The 24,773-nt window shown below is 31.0% G+C and overlaps 2 protein-coding genes and 1 long non-coding RNA gene across 3 annotated transcripts; 1 reads left to right on the top strand and 2 right to left on the bottom strand.

The window, feature by feature from the left end:
• Positions 1-6,723: 6,723 nt before the first annotated feature.
• LOC138348286 (uncharacterized) lies at positions 6,724-7,701 on the top strand. Its single transcript, XR_011220682.1, has 2 exons — positions 6,724-7,040; positions 7,235-7,701. It is a non-coding gene; the product is annotated as an uncharacterized lncRNA (long non-coding RNA).
• Positions 7,702-19,461: 11,760 nt separating this feature from the next.
• Positions 19,462-20,493, bottom strand: LOC138348285 (uncharacterized). The gene is made up of 2 exons (XM_069297131.1): positions 19,921-20,493; positions 19,462-19,845 (listed from the first exon to the last, which is right to left on the bottom strand). Exons 1-2 carry the CDS (start codon positions 20,100-20,102, stop codon positions 19,617-19,619), a joined length of 411 nt encoding a protein of 136 aa, XP_069153232.1. The 5' UTR covers positions 20,103-20,493; the 3' UTR covers positions 19,462-19,616.
• On the bottom strand, positions 20,208-23,223 carry LOC138348112 (uncharacterized). Its single transcript, XM_069296723.1, has 7 exons — positions 22,834-23,223; positions 22,575-22,723; positions 22,212-22,479; positions 21,846-22,148; positions 21,553-21,642; positions 21,014-21,435; positions 20,208-20,382 (listed from the first exon to the last, which is right to left on the bottom strand). The coding sequence occupies exons 1-7, from the start codon at positions 23,221-23,223 to the stop codon at positions 20,208-20,210; spliced, it is 1,797 nt and encodes a 598-aa protein (XP_069152824.1).
• Positions 23,224-24,773: the final 1,550 nt, after the last annotated feature.

The raw sequence follows: 24,773 nt of genomic DNA, 5'->3' as shown, positions 1-24,773 counted from the left end.
ACATAGGTGAAATCTGTCGAGAGTGCTCTTGTAAGATGAACACTCCACCCATACGGGCTACAGATATTCATTAAGAGTTTTATCAACTCAACCTTCACAAACTATAGGAAATAATGCACTCACATCATAGGGAGGGAAAAAATAGTGCATTTTTCACAACAAGTCATCATATGATTAGTTTTTCCCTTTGAGCCTGGTTATAGGATCTCTAGTCCTCAGGTTGGGTTTCCTCATATATGACTCAAGAATTTGTAGGCTTCTATCCCATCCCTCTCGATTTGCTCCAGACCTTTTCTCTTGTTAAGACCTTTGTAAGAGGATCTGCAAGATTATCACAAGATTTGACATAATCAACATTAATGGTACCATTTGTCAAATACGATCTTACATTACTGTGTTTCCTCCTTATAGGTCTGGATTTATCGTTGTAATAACGGTTTTGAACTCTACCAATTGCAGCGGTGCTATCACAATTAATTAAAATAGGAGGAATTGGTTTTTCAAAATAAGGAATTTGAAACAATAAATCTCTTAACCAATTCACTTCCTCTCTAGCTGAAGCTAAAGCAATTAGTTCAGCCTCCATGGTAGAGTTAGCAATTATAGTTTGCTTTTTTGACCTCCAACAAACAGCACCACCACCTAAAGTAAAGACATAACCAGTTGTAGAACAGGAATCACCTGACAAAGTGTTCCAATCCGCATCACAAAAGCCTTCAAGTACAGCAGGATATTTTTTATAGAATAAACCACAATTTTTCGTTCCAATTAAATAGCTCATAACTCTTGTTATAACGTGTCAATGTTCATTACCTGGCTTGCTTGTAAACCTGCCAAGTACTCCTACTGCATATGTAATATCAGGCCTAGTGCAATCAGTCACATATCTCAAACTTCCGATTATACTAGCATATTCCTTTTGATTTATTACATCATTTTCACTTTCAACAGGAAATAAGTGAACACTTGAATCAAAAGGAGTAACAACATGCTTGCAATCATGAAAGTTATATTTTTTCAAAATTTTCTCAACATAATGTGACTGGTCAAGGAAAATCTTCTCACATGTTCTTGTTATTTTTATTCCAAGAATAAAATTTGCCTCACCAAGATCTTTCATATCAAAATGGCTTCTAAGAACATTTTTAGCTTCATCAATAACATTCATGTTAGAGCCAAAGATCAACAAATCATCAACATATAGGCAAATGATCACATGTGAATTATTTCAAGACTTATGATATATGCACTTATCACACTCATTTGTTTTAAAATCATTTTCAATCATGTAGGAATCAAACTTTTCATGTCATTGCTTTGGTGCCTGTTCCAAGCCATTTAGGGATTTAGTAAGTTTACATACTTTGCTTTCTTGGTCTGCTTCAACAAAACACTCGAGTTGGTCCATATAAATTTCTTCATTTAGGTCTCCATTTAGAAAAGCAGTTTTTACATCCATTTGATGAATTTGCAAATCAAATATTGCAGTCATAGCAACTAAAAGTCTAATGGATGTAATTCTTGTTACCGGAGAAAAAGTATCAAAAAATTCTAGGCCTTCTAGTTGTTTAAAACCTTTTGCAACTAGCCTAGCCTTGTATTTATCAATAGAACCATCCGGTTTCAACTTTTTTTCTTAAGACCCATTTGCAACCAATTGTTTTACAACCCGGTGGTAAATCAACTAACTTCCAAGTTTTATTAGAAATTAGAGATTCCATTTCATCATTTACAGCCTCTTTCCAAAAAGTAGAATCATGTGAAGATAATGCTTCTTTTAGAGTTAGAGGGTCATTTTCAACATTAAACACATAAAAATCAAGACCAAAATCTTTTTCTACTCTAGCTCTTTTACTTCTTCTTAACTCAAAATCAACAACTTCTTTATTTTTTAAAGTTGAAGTAGAAGAACTAGGTAGTGACAAAATATTTTGTTCAATCTTTTGACCCCCACTATTTTTAGTATCAAAAGGAAATTTATTTTCATGAAAAATAGCATCACCAGATTCTATTACAATATTATCTTCATGATTAAAAAATCTATAGGCTATACTATTTGAAGCATAACCAAGAAAAGCACAAGTAGTAACTTTCTTACCCAACTTTGTAATTTTGGGATCCATTAGCCTAACAAAGGCTAGACAACCCCAAACTCTTAGATAACCCAAACTTGGCTTGTAACCTTTCCACAATTCAAAAGGTGTCAATTTAGACTTTTTATGAGGCACACGATTCAACACATAATAAACAATTAAGATAGCTTCACCCCAAAAATTTAAAGGTGCATGTGACTCAATTAGCATGACATTAGTCAATTCAACCAAAGTTCTGTTTTTCCTTTCTGCTACTCCATTAGACGAAGGAGAGTAAGGAGGAGTAGTTTCATGAATTATTCTCAATGATCTAACAAAAGAATTAAACTCATTTGATTCATACTCACGGCCTCTATCATTTCTAATTTTTTTTCTTCCAAACTGATTTTCAACCTCATTGAGATAAGTTTTGAAATTTTCAAAAGCATCACTTTTATTTTTCATCAAGTAAACATATATAAACTTAGAAAAATCATCAATGATAGTGATAAAATATCTATTACCTCCACGAGTTAGAATTCCACCAAGCTCACAAATATCAGTATGAACTAATTCTAACAAATAAATTTTTCTTTCAACTTGAAAATGAGGCCTTTTGGTGATCTTGGCTTTACTACAAGCCTCACATTTTTCAAAATTCTTTTTAACCATTGGGATTAATCCTAAATTGCTCATGATTCCAACATAACGATCATTAATATGACACAAACGAGCATATGTCAAAAATTAGTAGAAGAAAGCATATAAACAGAAGTAGAAGTTTTATTCATTTCAACATTCAACTTAAACATCACATCACATGCATACCCCTTCCCCACAAAAATACCTTTCTTCACTATTACATATTGATCAGATTCAATAATCTGTTTAAAGCCTGCTTTATTAAGAAGAAAACTAGACATCAAATTTTTTCTCATAGAAGGAGTATAAAGTACATCTTTCAATGTTAATATCCTTCCAGAAGTAAAACACAATTCAACATCTCAACCATGTTTATGTCGGTAATCACCGCCACAAAAGGTTCTTCGGTAACGTTTTCCTGAGGGTTAGGACCACGTTTCCGGAATTTGCAAAATCGAGCAATATGCCCACTCTTTCCACAAACAAAGCATGGTCCCTTTTCTTGAACTTGTTGATTTTGTGTTTGGTGATTTTCACCATTATTTTTCTTGGGAGGTCTACCATTATTTTTCTTGAATTTTTTCTTCTTAGGCTTTAAATAAGTATTTTTGTGAGTTTCAGGAGTAGCATTATTCGAAGTGATTAAATTTACCTTCGATGTGATGTTGTTCTCTTCTGTTTGTAAAAGTGCATCTTGGCCCCTTGCTTCTTTTTCCATGCGGATTTTCATTATCAAAGTTTCAAGAGAGGTTTCCTATTGTTAGTGGCGCATAGTTTTTTGAAATTCCTTCCAAGAAGGTGGAAGTTTATCCACTATGCCACAAACAATAAGGTTATCTCCAATTTTAACCTCTTCGGACCTAAGCTCTCCAACAATCATGATGAAGTCTTGAGCTTGATCTACCACTGATTTGTTCTCCACCATTTGGAAACAAAAAAATCTACTAGCTGCAGATTTTTTCGCTCCAGCCTCTTCGGTATCATACTTAGAGCCTGTTTGGCTCACCTTAAAAGCTGGTCAAACTGACTTAAAAGTTGGTTTTTGACTTATTTAACTGTTTGGCAATACTCAAAATAACTTATTTTAAGTTAAAAAAAAACTTATTTTAAGTCAAAAGTTAAAAGCTGGGGTAGGGGTGCTTTTTTTTAGCTTATAAGTTGTTTTAAGTTGACCATATTTTTACCTTTTTGCCTTTAATATTTTTATACAATCTCCAAATTACCCACATAACCCTAACATCTCTTTCTTCCATTTTTGCCTTTTCACGTTTGGCATAGCAATTTCAGCACTTTTATCCAAACGCATAACTGCTTATTTTAAAAATAAGTTTCAGCACTTTCAAAAGTACGTTTTTAAAGCTGCTTTTATTAAGCCCATCCAAACGGGCCCTTACTCTGCAATGCCTTCCTAATTTTCTTTGCACTAGAGTAAGTTCTATCATAATAATCATAAAAATTATCAGATAGACAATTAAGAAGATAATACCGACACTTATAGGAATCACCATCGTACTTTTCCACTTTTTCTAGATGAGAAATAGTTTCATCATCATTCATAGTGGTGGTGTCTTCTTTATTTGGATTCTTCTCAGTTAATACATAAGAAACATTGAGAAGACTTAAGTAGAAAAGTACTTTACCCTTCCATCTTTTGAAATGGTTACCATTGAACCGAAATGGCTTGTTAAGATCTCCCATCTTGACATCCGCGATTTTTTCAATTGTAGCTATCTAGAATCTCCTTAAAATTGTTAGTGAAAAAACTTACAAGATAATAAAATTGCAAGATTACAATTGAAAATAAAATGAAGAAAGTAATCTCTTCAAGCTGAGGCGCAGATATTTCGCTCTCTTTAAGGAGATTCAAGTCCACTGCAGCAAATGTTTTCACCGGTCCAGCAGTAGTCCTCTTTGACTTGTCCCCTCCAGGATACAACAGCCTTCACAAAGTATAAAGTTCAAAACTCCACAAAAAGAACACCTCCCTTCAACTAATAAGAACTCTCTTTAGACTAACTCTTTCACTTTTGTTTTCTCTTGTGTTTTTTTTTTGTATCCAAAACCAAATGAAGACTACCACTATTTATACTACAAGAAGTCTTCCTAGCAATGAATAGGAAGATAATGGAGGTAGTAAATAGTGAAGATAAATGACCTTAAGAGTTACAATTTGAATTACATAGGTTACATAGGTTACAATGGGAGTTACATAGGTTATAAAGAGTAATGGAGGAATTAAGAATGAAATACATTGATGAATAACCAATGCTAATGGATGATGTAGAAGCCATCCAGTCCAATGTTCATTCTTATAACTCCAAAATAAAGCAATTTAATATGTTAAATATTAATATTAAAATGCTAATAACCTAACACATGTTAAATAACAAAGTTAATATTACACCCTTTATATGGATAAAAATAAATATTAAATAGCAAAAATAATTTAACATCCATAATTAATACTAAATGTTTTCTCCCATATTTACCCTCTTTATTGTTTTCTCTTTCAATATCACAAATCACCAATTTTTTCTCCAATTTTCTTCCGACTTAACATTCTTTGCTGGATTTTATGAATAATTTTTGTAATTCATCTTCACCATGAAGCTTTTATTAGTATTTTTTTCTTGTTTGTATGAAGTTTATATTTGTATTCATCTTATTGAAAGATTGATAAATTCATGAGTCATATTCATATGTATATTACAGAGGTTGAAAGGTTCTTTAATTGTATTCATATGCATATTACAGGATGAATGAGTAAAGAGAGTTTGAGATTTGTTAATTTCCAATTTTTTACATAGTAAATACTTATATATTTGGATACTTGTATTTTATTATATTCAATTGTCATTTTTTCGGATTATCCCGGTGTATTGAAATATTAACACAAGTTGAAAGGTTGACTAGGTGATACAAATATATTTTGATACATAATTACATTATTTCTCCATTAACAAATACTTGAATTATCAGTTGTATTCATATTTATATAGTTGTAAAAAAAATTAAACATTAGCAAAAAGAGATTAAGTTTTGTTGGCGTTTCAATTTTTTATACAGTAAAATACTTATACACGTTTTTCTTTTTTGAATTGTCCCGATGTATTAAAATATTAACACAAGTTGAAAGGTTGACTAGGTAATACAAATATATTTTGATACATAATTACATTTTATCTCTATTAACAAATACTTGAGTTATCAGTTATATTTATATGTATATAGTTATATAAAAAAAGTAGTAAACATGAGCAAATAGAGATTAAGTTTTGTTGGCGTTTCAATTTTTTATACAGTCAAATACTTATACACTTTTTTCTTTTTTAAATTGTCCCGCTGCATTAAAATATTAACACAAGTTGAAAGGCTGACTGGGTAATACAAATATATTTTGATACTAATTACATTATTTCTCTATAAACAAATACTTGAGTTATGAGTTTTATTCATATGTATATAGTTATAAACAAAATAGTAAACATGTGCAAAAAGAGATTAAGTTTTGTTGGTGTTTCAATTTTTTATACAGTCAAATACTTATACACTTAGATACATACATTGTGTTATTTTTATTTTATTTTTATTTTTGGGTTGTTCACTGTATCTAAATTTTTGTTTACTAAGGGGTACTCATATGTATATTATAATAGGTGTATTCATAAGGTAAAATTAATTGTTAATTTAGTTCTTATTAGTTATTAATTTAATATTAGTTGTTAATTACTAGGTGGAATCCAGATAGGGACGTAATTAATAGTGGTTAACTTAATAATAGGAAGTTGAGAGTTGTAGGGACATAATTAGGGGGCATTCGATTACTATAACAAGAAAATATCTTATTTAGTGAACTATAATTATAATTTTATCATTGTATAAATAAAAAGAATGAAAAAAAAATACAAATATATAGCTAGATTAAACATAAAATGTAGTCATTTTTTTTAAATAACATAATTGCAACTATTAAACTTTAATAACCCTACAACTATAATCATTTTTGTAAATTGCTCGTTCTTTTATAGTTCACTTTTTTCGGTTACTAACTCATCGGAGTTCCGTCGGAATCCGGCGAATCAACCCCAAAACCCCGAAATCTCCGTTCATTTTGCTTCTTTTTCTAGCAAATCAGTGACTCATGCAAACACCTGGCCACCCAAACCCCTTTCACCCACTTTTTTAATCAAATAACTCAGTCACACCACCGGCCACACCAACAGAACCTCGCCAGAAATAATCAAAATCAGTTCCTATTCTTCCCATTTTCAAATTTAAATCACCCGATCCTCCATTTCTCTGACCAACAACAACGATCTCCAAACAGTGAGAAATCTACCTCCAAAACCCTTATTTTTTTCATCATTGTTTTCAACAACAAATGAAATTGTGCCGCCAATCCGTTTTCCCTCTTCCCCTTCACAATTTTTTTTGTTTCAGGCGTTTTTGCTCAAAATCGATGAGCTTCAGTAGTTCAAAGCTCACAACGTTCTGCTTTTATCTTTTCCGGTGAAATCCAGTGAACTCCATGCCGAAATTCCAACCAGATTCAACTCTTAAATCAGCAAGCTTTGAAGCTCAACAACAGAACAACCACCAACAACCAAATCTAGCCGCAAAATACATTATTCAGGTAAATTTATTTTTTTCTATTTTCATTTTATTCTTCATTCGTTTCCCTGATGTGATTAAAGTTATCATGTTTGTTTAGTTGTTAATGTCATAGTTATTTGTTACCACTTTCTTCCTTATGTTTAGACATTTTTTCACCTGAAATGTATTGTGACTACTTTAATATTGTGCTTTTAGATTTATTATTTTTTATTATTTTGATTGAAATGCAAACTTAATGTTATTCTATTATTGTTGTTGTTTTAGTTTTATTATTATTTAGTATTGTTCCATTTGTTATTGTCTTGTTATGGCAAAACGTTTTTTTAATTTATTTTGATGAGTTTAATGATAAATAATTTTTGTTGCCTTCTAATCCTAATGATGTTGCTGCATTTGTTTATGTTTTTTCGTTATTATTTGTTACTACTTGTTAATTGTCAGCTAATATTTTATGTTACATACTTTCAGTTAGTAGTATAATTTTGTTGTTGAACATTATTTGTTAAAATCGGCGAACCAGAAAATATCTCCGTCGGTTTTGGAGGCCTCCCTATTTTAAAAGACGAAAATTTAATTTAAATTCATATATTTTAATTTGTTAAATTGGTTAATGAAGAAATTGCTATCGATTTTCAAGGTATCTCATGTTAATAACACAAATTTTTATTTTTAAGTTGTTATTTGAGTTATTCAATTTTATTCATATATATTTATTACTAACACTTTTACTAAGTGTCTATACAGGTACCAAAAGGTGCTTCCCATTGAAGCTATTCAGATTAAGTTCGAATTATATGTTTATTCATTATTTTGTATATATCAATGTTAGGCAAACCTTATGCGTTTCTTATATTATTTGTTTAATTTTATTCTTTGTGTATATCGCATGTGTTATTATATTTGTATATTATTTTCATCTCATCCTCAACTAGAAAAAATGAATTCAGTTAGGACCACACTTGTGAATTCCGAAGGATGCCTAACCCTTCCTTTCAGAATAATTTGAACCCCTTACCTTGAATCAATTGATTTCGTAGACTATCTTTTAAATTAATTTATTAATTGATTTCTTAGCTTAGGTGGCTGTCACGACCCAAAACCGGGCCGCGACTGGCACCCACACTTACCCTCCTATGTGAGCGAACCAACCAATCTAAACTTTAACATTTCAATATAATATCAACAGAAAGTAATGCGGAAGACTTAAACTCATTAATCAATATAAATCAAATAACTTCTAAAACTCAAACATCTACTATTATCCCCAAAATCTGGAAGTCATCATCACAAGAACATCTATAATCAAGTTACTAAGCTAAGAGTATTCTAAGAAGCTAAAACAAATGAAAGCTAGTCCATGCCGGAACTTCAAGGCATCAAGACATGAGGAAGAAGATCCAGTCCAAGCTAGAAGCATTAGCTCACCCTGAAGATCCGGTGTGACGAAGAATGGCTAGAATTACTGTTGAGTTGAAGACGACGACACGTTTGCTGCACTCCCCAAATAAACAAGAAGAAAACATAAAAGTAGGGGTCAGTACAAAGCACGGGTACTGAGTAGATATCATCGGCTAACTCAAAATAGAAAACAGTATATACCAAGTAATATCATAAAATCAACTATGATACTCAACATGTAGCAACAACAAGTACTATATCATTAACAATTACCGTCAAGTTCACACATGAGGACTCAAGCCTCAATACTATACTCATTTGGGAATTATGTTCATTAGATTGAGTATATTAACATCTTTCAAGATTCATTATCTTTATTTCTCTTGTATCGGTACGTGACACTCCGCTTTCTCATATTCATTAATCCTCTTGTGTCGGTACGTGACACTCCGATCCCCTAAATCTACGTGTCGGTTCGTGACACCCGATCCTCTAAATCTACGTGTCGGTTCGTGACACCCGATCCCCTAAATCTACGTGTCGGTTTGTGACACCCGATTCCCTAAATCTATTTGTCAGTTCGTGACACCCGATCCCCTAAATCTACATGTCGGTTCGTGACACCCGATCCCCTAAATCTACGTGTCGGTTCGTGACACCCGATCCCCTAATCTCCTTCTATCAATTCATCAAGCCGTCTTTCTTACCAAGGCATCATCAATCTCATTACTTTAGTTCATCAAGCCTTCTCCCTTACCAAGGCATCATCATTAAAAAGAGATTAGGTTTTTATCAAGATTTGGGATTCAATAGCTTCATCATGCTTAATATAATCACAATTATATAATCACGTTCATGCATGCATACATTTAAGCACATAGCAGGGTTTACAATACTATCAATACATATCATTCTCTATTAAGAGTTTACTATGAAAGCATGAAAACCATAACCTACCTCCACTGAAGATTCGTGATCAAGCAAGCAATTTCCCAAGCTTTGTTTCTCTCTTTCTCGTTCGATTCTCCCTCTCTCTCTTGTTCTTTCTATTTTCTTATTCAAACCCTCTTTCTTTTACCCTAATTAGTATATAATTGAGAATAAAAGATGGCAATAATAACCCACTAATTAACTTAAGGTTACCTCTTTTAACCCCTAAGTAATTAGACTTATTAACATTAACCCACTAACTTTATAATTAAAGCATGAATAGTCAAAAACGTCCCTTAAAACGTATAAAGAAATTCGATCCAGACTGGGATTACGCCGTCTGTGACGGCCCGTCGCGCCTGCGACGGTCCGTCCTGCTGCTCCGTCACAGACTTCAGAGACTTAATTTCTCTGAAGGGTCTGTGACGGTCCGTCCTGCCATTCCGTTACGAAGTTCAGAGAGTCGATTTTCAGTACCCAATTTTCAGATTTTCTAAGTGTTTTGAAACGAGACCTTGCGACGGTCCGTCGTGCCCATGACGGTCCGTCGTGGGGTCCGTCGCCTCAGCCTGTTTTTCCAGAAATAAAATCTGCTGCTCAAAACGACTAAACAGGTCGTTACAGTGGTGACTCCCTTTATCACCATTTCCAACCCCTTTACCTTTCTTTTTATCCTTTTTGAATTCTGTTAAAATTAATAATTATTTTTTAACTGAGTAACACGATGTTCCTCCATTCAAAGGATATCAAAATAATGGCGATTCCGCTGGAGATATAGTGGTAGCTGTTATGAGTTCATTTTTTTCAAATTGAGGAGATTATTCTTTTAGTGTTATTCATTATATCTTGTATATTTTGTTGATTATTTACATATTTTACTCATTATTTATTCATCATTTGTTGCATATTTTCATTGCATTTTATGACATAATTTCGCCAAATGTCAAATAGAATGCATTAGGACAAAGGAGGTTATGTGGCTTTCCACGGTTGTCATTCAGAAAAATGTCTTTAAATTCTTTTGAAGTGACAAAAGAATAGTTGGATTGTGGTCATCTAACGTCGTTTATTATACTTCATCTCGTAGTTTGTCCATCTCGGATATCCAGGTCTATTTTCAAAGCCAACTCTTAGTCAGCTAGTGTAGAGCAAAGTCAAAACCTCTATTAAGCATGACACAACACTCAAGATACATTTGTATAAGACATGCATTCATTGTTGGTATGTTATGTGATATACATGTTATAAGTGAATATGTTGTACGACAGTCCATTATTTCAAAGTCACTATTGCTAATCTAGTTTAGAATATTTATAATCTAACTCCAATTTTTATTCAAGTTGGAATCTGTTGGAACTACGTTTGACCTGATTTCTGCTTCAACAGGATACGTAGGCGCCACAACGACTTGGTCATGTTCATCGTAAGCTTTTCAAATTTTTAAAAGGGATATTGGAGCAAAATTTTTTGAAGAGGTCTCCAAAAAATTTACAAAGGAGATGGTTGTTACAAGATTAGATATTGGAGGTTGTTGAAGCTGAAACATGGGCAAATTTTTAAGGAATACATTCAAAAATTTCACCAAGTTTGTATTTAGACACCAGAACTTATGAGACTTCGTTCCCGAGTTGATTTACATATTTTAAATTATTTTTTTGTACATGATGTCATATTTATTGTATATCTTTGATTTTATTTATTTTATATTCCATTAAAAATATTCTTTTATTTGACATTTTGTTAAATTTGGGTGGTCCGCCCTTCAATGTGACTCATTGATTTTTTCATTCTTGTTAAGTTTTCTTTAATTAATTAAAAATATTTTTTTGTTAGGGTTTCCTTGCATTCAATGTGATTCATTCATTTTTTATTTAAATGTCTCCCTTTTAAAAATTAAAATTAAATTGTTTGACATTTTTTTAGTTGGATTGTCCGCCCTTCAATGTGACTGGTTCATTTTTTATTTTTACTATTTTTTTTAATTAATAAAAAAATATTTTTTTGCTAAGTTTGGGTAGTCTTCCCTTCAATGTGACTCATAAATTTCTTATTTTATTTTTATTACTTTTTGTTAAATTTAGGTGGTCCGCCTTTCAATATGACTGACTGATTTCTTTATCCTTGTTAAGTTTTCTTTAAATTTTTAAAAAAATATTTTTGTTAAATTTGGGTTGCCCGCCTCTCAATGTGGCTCACTGATTTTTATTCTCATTATTTTTCCTTTTGAAAATTCATTTGTTGTATATAGATTCTATGTCTTATGTGATGAATTACACAAACCTAATTTTCATCAATGAGATACGTAGGCAGCTCTTCTCGAGTTCGGTATTCTTTATTCAAAAGATTTTTTTTATTCTTTTAATTTTTATATTTTTGAAATCATTTTATGACTTTGTTGATGCCAACTCAATTCAAGTGTGCATGTGAAAAATAATTTGTACAATAGAAAAGATTGACTTTTTGTTGAACCATTGATTCTCTGGTACCTCTCTTTCATATTTTTGTTACACTTGTAAATATTTTCTTGCATACAATCAAGATTAGAACAAAACCAGGTTCATTGTTTCATGTGCATTGTGGTAAGTTTTGAATTAAATTCAATTGTTTTGCATTGTTGATCTAGAACTTGGCCTAAATGTTATTGAGGCAAAATTCTGAGTAATATTTGATTTGAAAAATGATTATAGGTCTTCTTTGACCCGTTTGAGCCTTTCAAAGCTATCAAATGACATTAATCCTTTGTGTGTCTCACTTTGAGTCTTAAGCATTTTCTCTGGACAATCACATTTTAGCCTATACCTTTTGAGTGCTTATATGCACTATCCTCTTTTAGCCTGACTTTCTTGAGCGCATTGAAGATTTGCAAGTTATAAAAGAAGATCTAAAATTCAAATTTGTCAAAGATAAAGTTATCAAGATCCCTGAAAGTAAAGAATATAAAAATGACTTCAAAGAAAAAAAGAAAAAGTTCAATTCCCCCTCAAGTACAAGTAAGCAAAATTTCAACAAAAGAAGAAGAATGCTCCAAACAAAAAGGAGAAAGTTCAAAAGATGATGAGAAGGGGAAAATTCAAACAAGCAAATCTTCAATAGAAGTCAAAAAGTACAAAAGAAAGGGACAACAAAGAGAATCGAATGCTAAAAGCGTAACAAATGTTGAAAGCATCAATTTAGTGTAATGCTCATCAAAGGATTTAGTCACTTTCATCCTAAATGACTATCTTACCTATCCCTAAGCCTATATTACAAGTCATTAACAAGCCCTACGTGATTTCAGTTCAAATGTTCTCACATTAGTGGAGATTTACATGAAGGTTAAGCCTATCGTATCACAATTGCATGCGTTGATTATTTTTTGTGAGTGCGAATGTGTTTTTCCAGATGTTCCCCGATTAAAAATACTTTGAATGTATGAAAATTAGGACTTTGTAGTGAGTGCACTTGACACATGATTTTAGGTCTAGTTCAAAGCCTTTGTTTGTAGCAAGATGGAGAAATCTTGTCGTTATTTGAGTACATTTGAGGTACTACTTGAATCCATAGGAATTACCTCGAAGTCAATCCCAGTTGTAAGCGAAAGAATTGTGAAATTTTTTTACGCAATACTATTGTTGGTGCTAACCAAGATAAAATATGTTTCATTGCTCATAAAATAAAATCGGATTGAAACCCACTTTTCATACTTGTCCATACCAACTTTGTGGACCGTTTCATTATTCAATATTTGTCCAAATAACTTTGTGGACCATTTCAAAGTTCAAAATGCATTTTTCGGTAGTCGTACCCTTCAAAACGGCATCTTTTTTTTCAGTAGTCATACCCTTCAAAATGACATCTTTTAAATTTGGATCATCATACCTTTCAAACTGACATCATTTTAAATTCTTGTCATCATATTCGTCCAAATAACTTTGTGGACCGTTTCAAAGTTTAAATTGCATTTTCGGTAGTCATAACCTTTAAAATTACATCTTTTTATTTTTCGATAATCATATCTTTCAAAATAACATCTTTTTAGTTTGGATAATCATACCCTTTAAAATGATATCTTTTTATTTTTGGGTCGTCATATCCTTCAAAATGATTTGCATATGTACAAGACTATTTTTAAAATATTTTTTTTATATATGTTATATTGATACACAAGTAGAAAAGAAATCTTAAAAATATATGTAAATATCTAACACAAAATGAGAAAAATAAATAAATTAGGAGCGGAGAGTTAAGTAGGATGGGGTAGAACTTTATTTTTTTTAAGTAAAATATTATTAATGTTTTGGGGAAATTTATTTTTTAAAAAGGACAGGGATTGTCTGGGGGAGGGGATAAACGGGTTGGAGATGGTAGACTGGGGTGAGAAAAATAATTTAAATTTTATTTTCTTAAAAAAATATTTTTTAGGTATGGTGATACATTAATTTTTAATTTTCAATTATAAATAGTTTATTGTTTAACTTTTTTGAAATATTTTATCCGAGTAAAATGTCATGTGTCAAGGTTTTGTCAAATTAAAGAGAGAGTGCATTACACACACTATTGATGTGTATTTCTCAAACTGATAAGTGATAGTTTATGTATGAAACTCACACCCTCAATAGTTTAGGTATGAAACTTAAAAAAATAAATAGTTTAGGTTTATTTTTAAAACTTATCTCGTTAATATATACTCCACTTGTTTTGGTTCTCATATACAACAATAACAAAAATAGTGATATTTTTTTATACCTTCCAAGAGATCTCTTTTTTGCTCCATTGGTGACTCGAACTCACAACCTTCAAGTTGACTCACACCCTTTTCTGTTGTGGTGACTTGAACTCACAGTTTTAGAATTGAAAGTGAGGGGTGAAGCAACTCCCTCTTGTCACTCTCTTTTTTTTGTTTTTTTTTTCTTTTCATTTTTATGAAAAGGCATGTGGAGGCTTAATTTTCAGGCATGTTTGATAAAAACATTATTATAATTAGATATAACATAATTTGATGTAATTACACTATCTGACTATTTAATTGCTCATATAATTACTTAGTCAACATGTAATTGGATGTAATTGAAAGGGCAATAGATTGTGAATTGCTTCAAATTTACCTGATGTAATTACAAGCTGATTACTTTTTAAATTTCTTTTTTTGTTTTAATTTACTTGTAGTTCTATTATTTTAATTCTTTTTTATTTTTATTATTCTAAAAATATATTTTTTATTTTATTTTATTTATATCTCATTTCCTTCTCATTCTAAACCTTTATTTATGGTGATTTTATTAAATTTTTTCGTATTATCTATTTCATTTATGTATTTCATTTTATATTTTTCATTAGCATTATTTTTTAGTGTTCTAATTTTTAAATTGAAGAAAACCATTAGTAAATAAGGTTATAGATTTATGTTTTCATTTTCTTTTTTATCATATTTATGTACATTATATTGAATTTGACATAAGAGTATTACATTATATTTCTTTATGAATTTAGAACTTATGTTATGTTTTCATTTTCATTTGTTTTAGTAGTATTGACTTGATATTTCACATTCAAGTCATTTATTTTTTAATAGACTTGTTAAATTATTTTTTTGATAATATTTTCACAATTTATATATGACATTATATTTATAATATTAATCTTTTTATAAACATGTATTTTATGATGTTCCTATATATCTTTACCTTTTATTTTATTTTTAATTTAATTTAATTAACATATGGTAATTGAGAAACATCATATTTTTTTATAATATTTGTTGAGAACATATCTTTCTTGATTAAAATATTTCCAATATATATATATATATATATATATATATATATAGTCTTAATATAAATTTTTAATTTAGATGATTAATTTTAGTAAAAATTTAAGGAATTTCATAGTGTAATTCAATAATTATATTCTGTCCTGACAAATTTAGTATTTACTAAAAATTCCATAAATTTGTTGAGCCGTGATACTTTAGAATCCAGTGATACATGGTAAATGATACATGGTAATTTTAAACTGTTAAGAAAAAAAGGGGAAAAAACGGTACAGTTAATGTTGTTAATAAAAAAGCTTAATTTACGGTAACAGATCATTAATCAGCATAAAATCAGCACTTAATTGGATATTAATTTCAAATTTTGAAAATCAAAGATTATATAATCTATTTTGAAAACAATTTTGTTGAACAATCTGTTAAATTTGGAACTACAGTAATTTTATTGTTGTTACAGTTGATTTTACAAGATGAATACTTTGATTTTGATGAGGCATTCTAGAATTTGGGTGAACGAATTGCAGTTTGAAAGTTACAAAATCGACGGAATCGTTGTTGGAGATTCAATTTCGTTTTCTAATCTCAAAGCAGCAATTGCAGCCGAGTTGGATATTGATGTGTCAAGGAAAGAAATTGAAATTCGATACATTGTAGAAGGTAACTCTTGTCCGATGAAACTTAAGAATGATATGAGTGTTAAACTATATTTTGAACTGAAAAAAAATGAGCCTGGATTTTCAGTGTATCCATTATGTATTGACACAATTGAAAAGAATAGTGGTACTGTACATAACTTTGATGGAACAAGTGGAGAAATAACGTGTGTAGAAGGCACAACACATGATACACAGACTTTGGCAATGGTTGAAACTAGCTTATTTGATTCACATGAAAATGCAGAAGTTGGAGTTGCAAATGTTATAATCAATTCAGATATTGTTGATGTGAAGACAGGTCAGATATATAAGGATAAAGCAACACTTGTAGATGTGATGACGAAATATAAGATAAAGAACAACTTCAATTGCAAAGTAAAGAGGTCTGATCAACAAAGGTATGACAGTATTTTGATATTTTAATGTATCAGGTGTTCTTTTATATTTTAATTAGTACATGAAACATTATTGTTTCATATGTTCTTTTATAGTTTAATGTATCACCATTTCAGTAATTTGTTTTGATACATTGAAATAACTATGTTTGATACTTGAATATACTACTACTGATATAGTAAGGACTGTATCAATTTAAACAGTCATATCACAACTAGTGGATACTTTTCATTAAATTTTGATACTTTTCTTAAAAATTGGTTGATACTTTTTGTGTAATTCATTGTTTGATTACTTTAAACATTATTGTTGAATATATTATATGATGCAATTGATATATGTATTAATATGCTTAAAAAATGTACGCAGCTATGTGTTGGTATGCTTTTCAGACAAATGTGGTTGGACTATGAAGGCGTCCTGCAGGAAAAAATCTGATATATTCACTGTTAGAAATTTCAATAGTGAACATACGTGTCCGATGAGGGAGAGGGTATTAACCAAAATCCAAGCAATAGTCGGATTTGTAAGTGGAGTGACAGCTCCAAAATTGGTCAATTATAAACGAATTTATACTCCAAGAGATATAATTGATGATATTAGAGAATATTATGGGGTTGAAATATCTTACCAGCAAGCATGGCGTGCTAAAGAACATGCACTCTCCATGATTAGGGGAAAACCATCTGCAGGATATAGACGGACGCCGCGATACATACACATTTAAAAACTGTGTATCCAGATTCTTATATAAGAATGCATAAGACTGAAGAGGATGAATTTATGTATCTGTTCATCGCCTTAAGACCATTCATTAGGGGATTTAAATACTGCAGACTAGTAGTTGTTGTGGATGGTGCACATCTGAGTGGAGCTTACAAAGGGACATTTGTATCAGCAAGCACACTTGATGGCGCATGTATTTTTTATTTATAGTAATGATGTCTTTTTATATATTACGTATCAAATAATATAATGTGTGTGTAATCAGGTTGCATATTTCCATTGGCATATGGTGTTGTTGACACCGAAAATGATTGTTCGTGGACATGGTTTTTTGAACAGTTCAAACATGCATTTGGCGATAGAAAAGATATGTGTGTTGTTTCAGATAGAAATGAGAGTATCATGAAGAGTGTGAGGATTGTGTTCCCCGATGTACCTCATTATGGATGCATCTGGCATCTTTGGAGGAATGTATGTGGAAACTTCAAAAGGAGCAGAAAGGCCATAAGTTATCTATTCTACTCTATGGCCAAGGCATATAGAAAGGAAGGTTTTGATAAGTTGATGGCTAAGGTTGATAGAATTGATCACAAGGTTAAGGAGCACCTTGAATATGCAGGTAACGAAAAGTGATCAAGAGTTCAAGCAACAGTAAACAGAGGTAGAATGATGACTTCAAACATTGCAGAATGTATCAATGGTTGTCTTGTTGAAGCACGCCAATTAACTATATTAGAATTCTTGGAAGAGGTTAGAATTCTTTTTGGATCTTGGCATTGCAAAAACAGAGAAGTAGCCTCATACACAAAGGACACATTAGGTAGAAAATTTGAGGAATTGTTAATTATAAACGCGGCTAAAAGTTCAAAAATGGAGGTATGTATCATTATATAATACTTTATATTATATATATCTAATTCAGTGTATCATTCTGCATTTTTTAACATGATTTGTTTTTTAAAAATTATATATTTAAATTTTTTAATGTACACAAATTGTTCCATCATCTGAATTTATTTTCTCAGTTTATGAAAATGGAAAAAGATATATTGTTTGTCTTGAGCGGAAAGTATGTTCTTGTGGTAGATTTTAACTAGATGAGATACCTTGTTCACATGCAATTTTTGTATTGAAAAAAAAGAATGTCACCGATATGAATCCGTATTGCTCTGATTATTACAAGCCTGATGCGTTGGCAAAAACATATGAAATTCCAATGGTACCAATGCCAGATAAGGAAGACTGGTCAGATCCTAAACACGTGGTAGCTGAAACTGTGTATCCACCTAGATACAGAAGATCATCTGGACGACCAAGAAAAAGAAGAAGAAAGAATGCAAATGAAAAGATTTCGGTGAACACAAACTGTTGTGGACAATGTGGACAAGAAGGGCACAACAGAAGAACTTGTACTTTCTACCCAAAAGAGAAGTGAATTAGTCTTAATGTTTCTATGATATCAAGAATAATTTATAACGTAAACATTTTAATGAATTTCAGTTTTCATTACAACTGCAAATTAAACACTTTGTGTTTACATAAATAAACTTACAAACATGTGGTAATTAAATTTGAAGTCGTGCTTTTGATTATAAATACTTTGTTATTATTGGTGTTGATAAATATACTTGTGTCAATATTTGTTTTTAATATAAAATTTTATAAATCTTATGATACAGTAAGATATATAAATTTAAGAATTATTAGGTAACATATTGTACATGATACATATTGTTTATCTAGTGTATCATGTACTTTTATTGTGTGTTTTTGGTACACATTGTTTATCTAGTGTATCATGTACTTTTAGTGTGTATCATTGATTTGCATAATGATACATCTCCATTAGATAAAAAATACAAAATATTATTGAGGTTATTGTGTACTTTACAATGACTATAAATCATGTATTATGTGATTTTATATAATTTAACTTGTGTAATGCTTTTTTTGATATGTTTTTCTTGAAATATACAATAAATAACTTTACTTTTAAAAAATAATACCAATTCATATAACTATGCTATTCAATTTACCTAAATATCATGTAAAATTTAAAGATTATAGAGTAACATAGTGTACATGATACATACAGTTTAGCCAATGTATCAGTTATTTTTAGTGTGTGTTTGGTATATATGTATCATTTGATTTTGCCCAGTGTATCATCTCCATTAAATAAAAAATTTAAAAATCTTTATGTCTATGTTTAATTATAAATACTTTGACTATACTTTATTAAATGAGTTAAACCTGTGTGGGGCTATAATATGTCTGATATTTATATTTTCAATATAAAAATATTTGTTACGTAATGTTAAAAAAATATTCATGGAAATTGACAAAATCAAAAAAATAACATTAAAAAGGATCAAAATAGTTGTTCAATAACATATAAAAACAATAAATATAACATTGTTTTATCATGAAATGCTACACTATGTGAACTAAATCTTCTTCTGGTGATGGTGTGACTACGCCCCTGGATTTTGATGGATCATCATTGTCGCTAACATATCCGCACTTAGCCTTCTCACTTCCATAACTCCACAGCAATGCTCCATATCTTTGACGTAGGTAATCAGGACTAAAATCAGCATATGATATATTGATTTGGTCACTCATATACTCGGCAAATGCAGTAACATATAACCCATAGTCTCTACAAAAAATACAGAATAAATTAAAAACTTAATGATACATTAAAAAGGGCAAATGAAAAATTCTTGATACTTACAGGCTATCGCATTCCTGTGTAGGGATGTCTTGTGCAAATTCAATCATGAAAGGAACTTGAGGCTCCAGAAGTGAACCAGTAATGTTGTCTTTATATGCATGACAATCAACAAATTTCGTGCGTTCATTTTCTTCAAAAAATCCACTATCAAGTAGGTATGAAGGAAGCATTTTAGACAACATTTTGATCTCACGAGGAATTGTTTTTTTCCTTGTGCTAATTGATGAGTCAAAAACCCTTATCACCCTGTTTTTCAACTCAACAACAGCCAACACCCAATGGAATTCTTAATCACAGTTAATTGGGATGTAGACCTCATCTACAAGATGCCATGGTAAAGCAGCTGGTATTCCAAACCCTTTGATGATGTTAATTATTGACCTCTCATGTACAGATACAACTGAAGCGCGATCAATATGTTCTTGTGTAGTAAGACTATCATCATCATCGTCCATGTAATATCTATCATAACAGTTTTTTACATGTGACATGAACAAACAGTGGGTTGTTGTGTATCTGTATTGATCCATGCTGCAAAGTTTTAATTTTTTACGAAGGTAGTAAAAAATCACATCGATGTGCTATAAACAAAATGAAAACTTAGTAAGAAATGATATACATCTAAACAATATAAAAAAGGAAATATAATTATTAGAATATAGTATGATACTTTTGCAAATTAAATAGTATGGTACTTCTACAGAATGTATCATTGCTAATTAAATAGTATGATACTTCTACAGAATGTATCATGTTGTTATAATATAGTTATGACTGATACATATTTGCTAAATAGTTTAATATTTTTACCTCATCAGACCACCATTTGTTTGGCTGTGACATGACATAAAACCAATTCTTGTTCATTGGAAAAACAACAACAAAGTCCATCATCGTAAATCCAAAAGAAGAAGATTTTGATCTGTATTTATCATCCGATGGGTTCCTGCATATATCATACATAAGTTTTGAATATATGTACATGATACATAACACTCACTTAATTACAATTTTTATATAACAAAGTATCATGAATTAGTTGTATAAAAAATGATTACGCCTAACACTTGCAAAAAAAATGTATAAAACTTACTTATTGTTTTTTTTTAGAAGCCCCCTTGACAACCAATTCATGTAATCCTCAGTAAGTTTCGGCAAAACTTTATCAGTAATGCCACATCCTTCGAATGGGAAATGGAGTCGAGCCATATCTTTCAATTTCTCTTTTCCCTTCTCGCTTGACCCAAAAGAAGTACAATATGGAGATTGAATCCTTCTCAAAGGCACTCTATTTCTATGCGCAGGAGTGACTGCATCAGTATTAACAACAATCTCCGTTATTGGAATATCAGTGGGTAATTGACTGTCGGTCAACAAGTACTGGCTGCTAGTTATATTCTGCGGATCGTAAGAATATAATGGTCTAGCATTAGTAGGATCTTTAGCCAAATCTTTGATAAGCGCATCTATTGCTGCTTGAGTTGATGGTGATATTGTTGTTGAAGTGGAACATTCCTGTATAATATGATGTAATGATTTTTAAAATAAATTTGTGTGTAATGAAATTGTGTGTCATAAATCAAAACTGAAAAAATGTACCTATGCATCCGTTGTTGTTTTTTCAGGCAAAACATGAGGGATGTTGTGCTGAACATTGTCATCAACGTCTTGGTCCATGATATGTTCATTTAAATCTTGGTGTGACTGATGTGCGTCACCATCCTGAATATACAGTTTTGAAATAAAAATTGTTAATATAATTTGTGATGATACGTAACATTGATTATAATCACATGATACATAGTATTGAGTAAATATGCATGATACATGACAGAATATAAAATGAAAAAAGAAAGTGACCATGATACATAACATTGACTATATGTGCATGATACACAACATACCCAATGTATCATAAACATTACCTTTGGATTATCACTGACTAGTTGTTCACCCTCATTTACGGAAACACCAACACCATCCACATCGACATCCTCTGCATCGTCAACGATATGATGTTCACCATTTTTACTAGAAAAACCACCACCATCCTCATTTACACCGCCCATATCATCGAGATCAATTGGTATTTGCTGAGATGTTTGTTTGTCAGACTGAAATGTGCTTGTATTAGCCTGAAAATTGATGTTTTCCTTGCCTATAGATTGCATCAGCTGGGAGTGATTTGCTTTTATCAAAATAATCAGTTCCTCAAATTTCTTGTCAACCTAAAAATCGTAGATACATTTAGGATAAAAAAATGTTTAAAAATAACAAAATAATTTACTTACGTAATTTTTCAAATGTCCTTTCAACTCTTCAATATGAGGAATTATATTGTTGACATTCTGTGAATCTGCATACCCATGAACATCAGCAGCCGGGTTCAGAGAAACGTCTAGAACAGAAGTATGTACATCAGCAGCCGATTTCGGTGACGCTTGTGGAACAGAACCATGTACATCATCAACATTCGAATTTTGAGGCAGACTTGACATGGAAACATGTACATCATCATCCGGTGTTGGAGACACATTTGATTGATCGGCTGGTTCTGTTCTGACACCTTCTTTTTTTGAATAATCCCTTTTTTTCTTTTTTTTGGCGGTGGTGGAGGAGATGTATCAGACACTCTAGAATATGTCCTCAATAACTGTTCGGACGGTTTTGTGGAGAAATTATCTAAATCAACTTCCTCATTTGGTTGTACTAATGGTAGTGATGAAGAATGAGCATGTTCAACTTGAGCAAGGTCAAAAACTTCAATTTCCTCTGCTGTTGGGACAATGTTTGAACATGCATTCTGAATGTATCACAACACATAAGATAATTTAACAATTAGATACAGTAATATTTCATAATGTATCACAAGACATAAATAACGATATTCCATATACAAAAATAAAATTTTACCTCTTGGAAAATGGTAGACACAAGCATTTCAAACTTTGCCTTTTCAAACACAACTCTCCAATTGCACATTCTTGGGATGACATTGCGTTCTCTCACAGCTATTTCAGAATTTAAATTGGATGCACATTCGTATATCCAAACATTTAGTGCATATGGCATCCCATATAATCGGTACAACTTTTTACTAACATCAAAATCCTGTCTAAGTGAACCAATTAGTTTGGAAAATGATAGCTGACCCCAAGGAAAATGTTGATATCTACCATCTTCAACCATTAGAAAGTCGACAATAGATATAGTTGTATTATCAAGAGTAGCTAATACAAATGTATGAATAAAGAACAGTATAGACATTTGGAGTGCATCCTGATTGTTCTCCCAATTACCCATCTTAAACTGTTGAACTAGTTGATGCTTTGTAACACTAGTGACTGCACCAGGAAAATACTTTTGAAAAAGCATACAATTAGTTTGTTCTGGGTATTTGAAATCATTGGTATTTCCTCTGACCTTAAGTCCTGTTAATAATGCAAATTCATCTATACCAAATTTCAGGACACACCCGTTGGAATGTCTAATTTGCAACACATTAGGGTTGCTTTGTTCCAATTCTAAAAGCAATAAGCACTTAGTTATTTGGCCCTGAAAATTACATTTAGAAATGTCTAAAAAGGGTCCAAAAAGTGTATCCTTAAACATTTGGATAACATTCTCCCCTATGTATTTTTCAAAGTCCTTTAGAAAATTGTTGTTAAAATTGACAGCAAACCTTATGGGATGTGTTGGTATCTTTTTAATCTTGTATTTCAGTGGTTGCAATTTGAAAATAAAACAACAAATTATAACGATATTGAAATATAAATACTAAATAAAACAACTAATAACTTACTGATACATGGTTTCAGTTTTCAGAAATTCATACTACATGAAAAACATGTGATACATGTCTACAACATGTATCAGTGAATTAAATAAAACATTATAACATGTGATACATATCTAATACATGTATCAGAAACATCGACTAAACATTATACACACTGATTCTATATGTATCATCAAGTAAAACTGATGACGCATTTATTAAACTTAGTGAATGATACATTATAACAATTTTCAAAACATGTATCAGTACATCAACTAAACAACTAATACCTTACTGATACATGATATCAGTTTTCAGAAATTCATACTACATGCAAAACATGTGATACATATCTACTACATGTATCAGTGCATTGACTAAACACGGTACACACTGATTCTATATGTATCATCAAGCACATTTGATGACGCATTTACTAAATTTATTGAATGATACATTAAATAATTTTCAAAACTTCATGATACATATAAAATATTATGATACATAACAAATTCATGTATCAATTCACCATCTAAAACACTATACACACTTATTCAAATGTATCAGCAAGCACACTTGATTCCTTAAAATTTTTACTAATTTAAACAACAGTTTTAAGTACCAAAATACTAACCCGAGACAATGTAGGCCTAACAACAATATTTGCTGTTTCTTTTTTCTTTTTTTGTTGTATTTTGACAACCTTTGATTTTGATGTTTCGCTAGAGTCTTTGTTTGAATCCTTCTGAAGATTCATAGGATCATGCAAAGACTTTTTCCTATTTTCTTTCCAATTTTCATCGTCGGAATCATATATCCTTCTATTAATTAACGGATCCATTACTATGATGTAATAAAACAATTAACAAAAACAATAAAGAGAAGAAAAGACGAAGTGATGATGGACTGGGTTAAGACGATTACAGATTAAGAAGAAAAAGACGATGATGGATTAAGAATAAAAAGAAGAAAAGAATAAAATATGCTGGGTTAAGAAGAAGGAAGATGATTATGGAAAAAAAAACTGAAACTTGATGGAGTAAGAACAAAACGGGAGAAGTTAAGAGAAGTTGTC

The sequence above is a fragment of the Solanum lycopersicum genome, chromosome 4 (genome assembly GCF_036512215.1).
Source record: "Solanum lycopersicum chromosome 4, SLM_r2.1".
NCBI classification, from domain to species: Eukaryota; Viridiplantae; Streptophyta; class Magnoliopsida; order Solanales; family Solanaceae; genus Solanum; species Solanum lycopersicum.
Note: the sequence above shows the minus strand (reverse complement) of the source record. Positions and strands in the feature narration are given on the sequence as shown.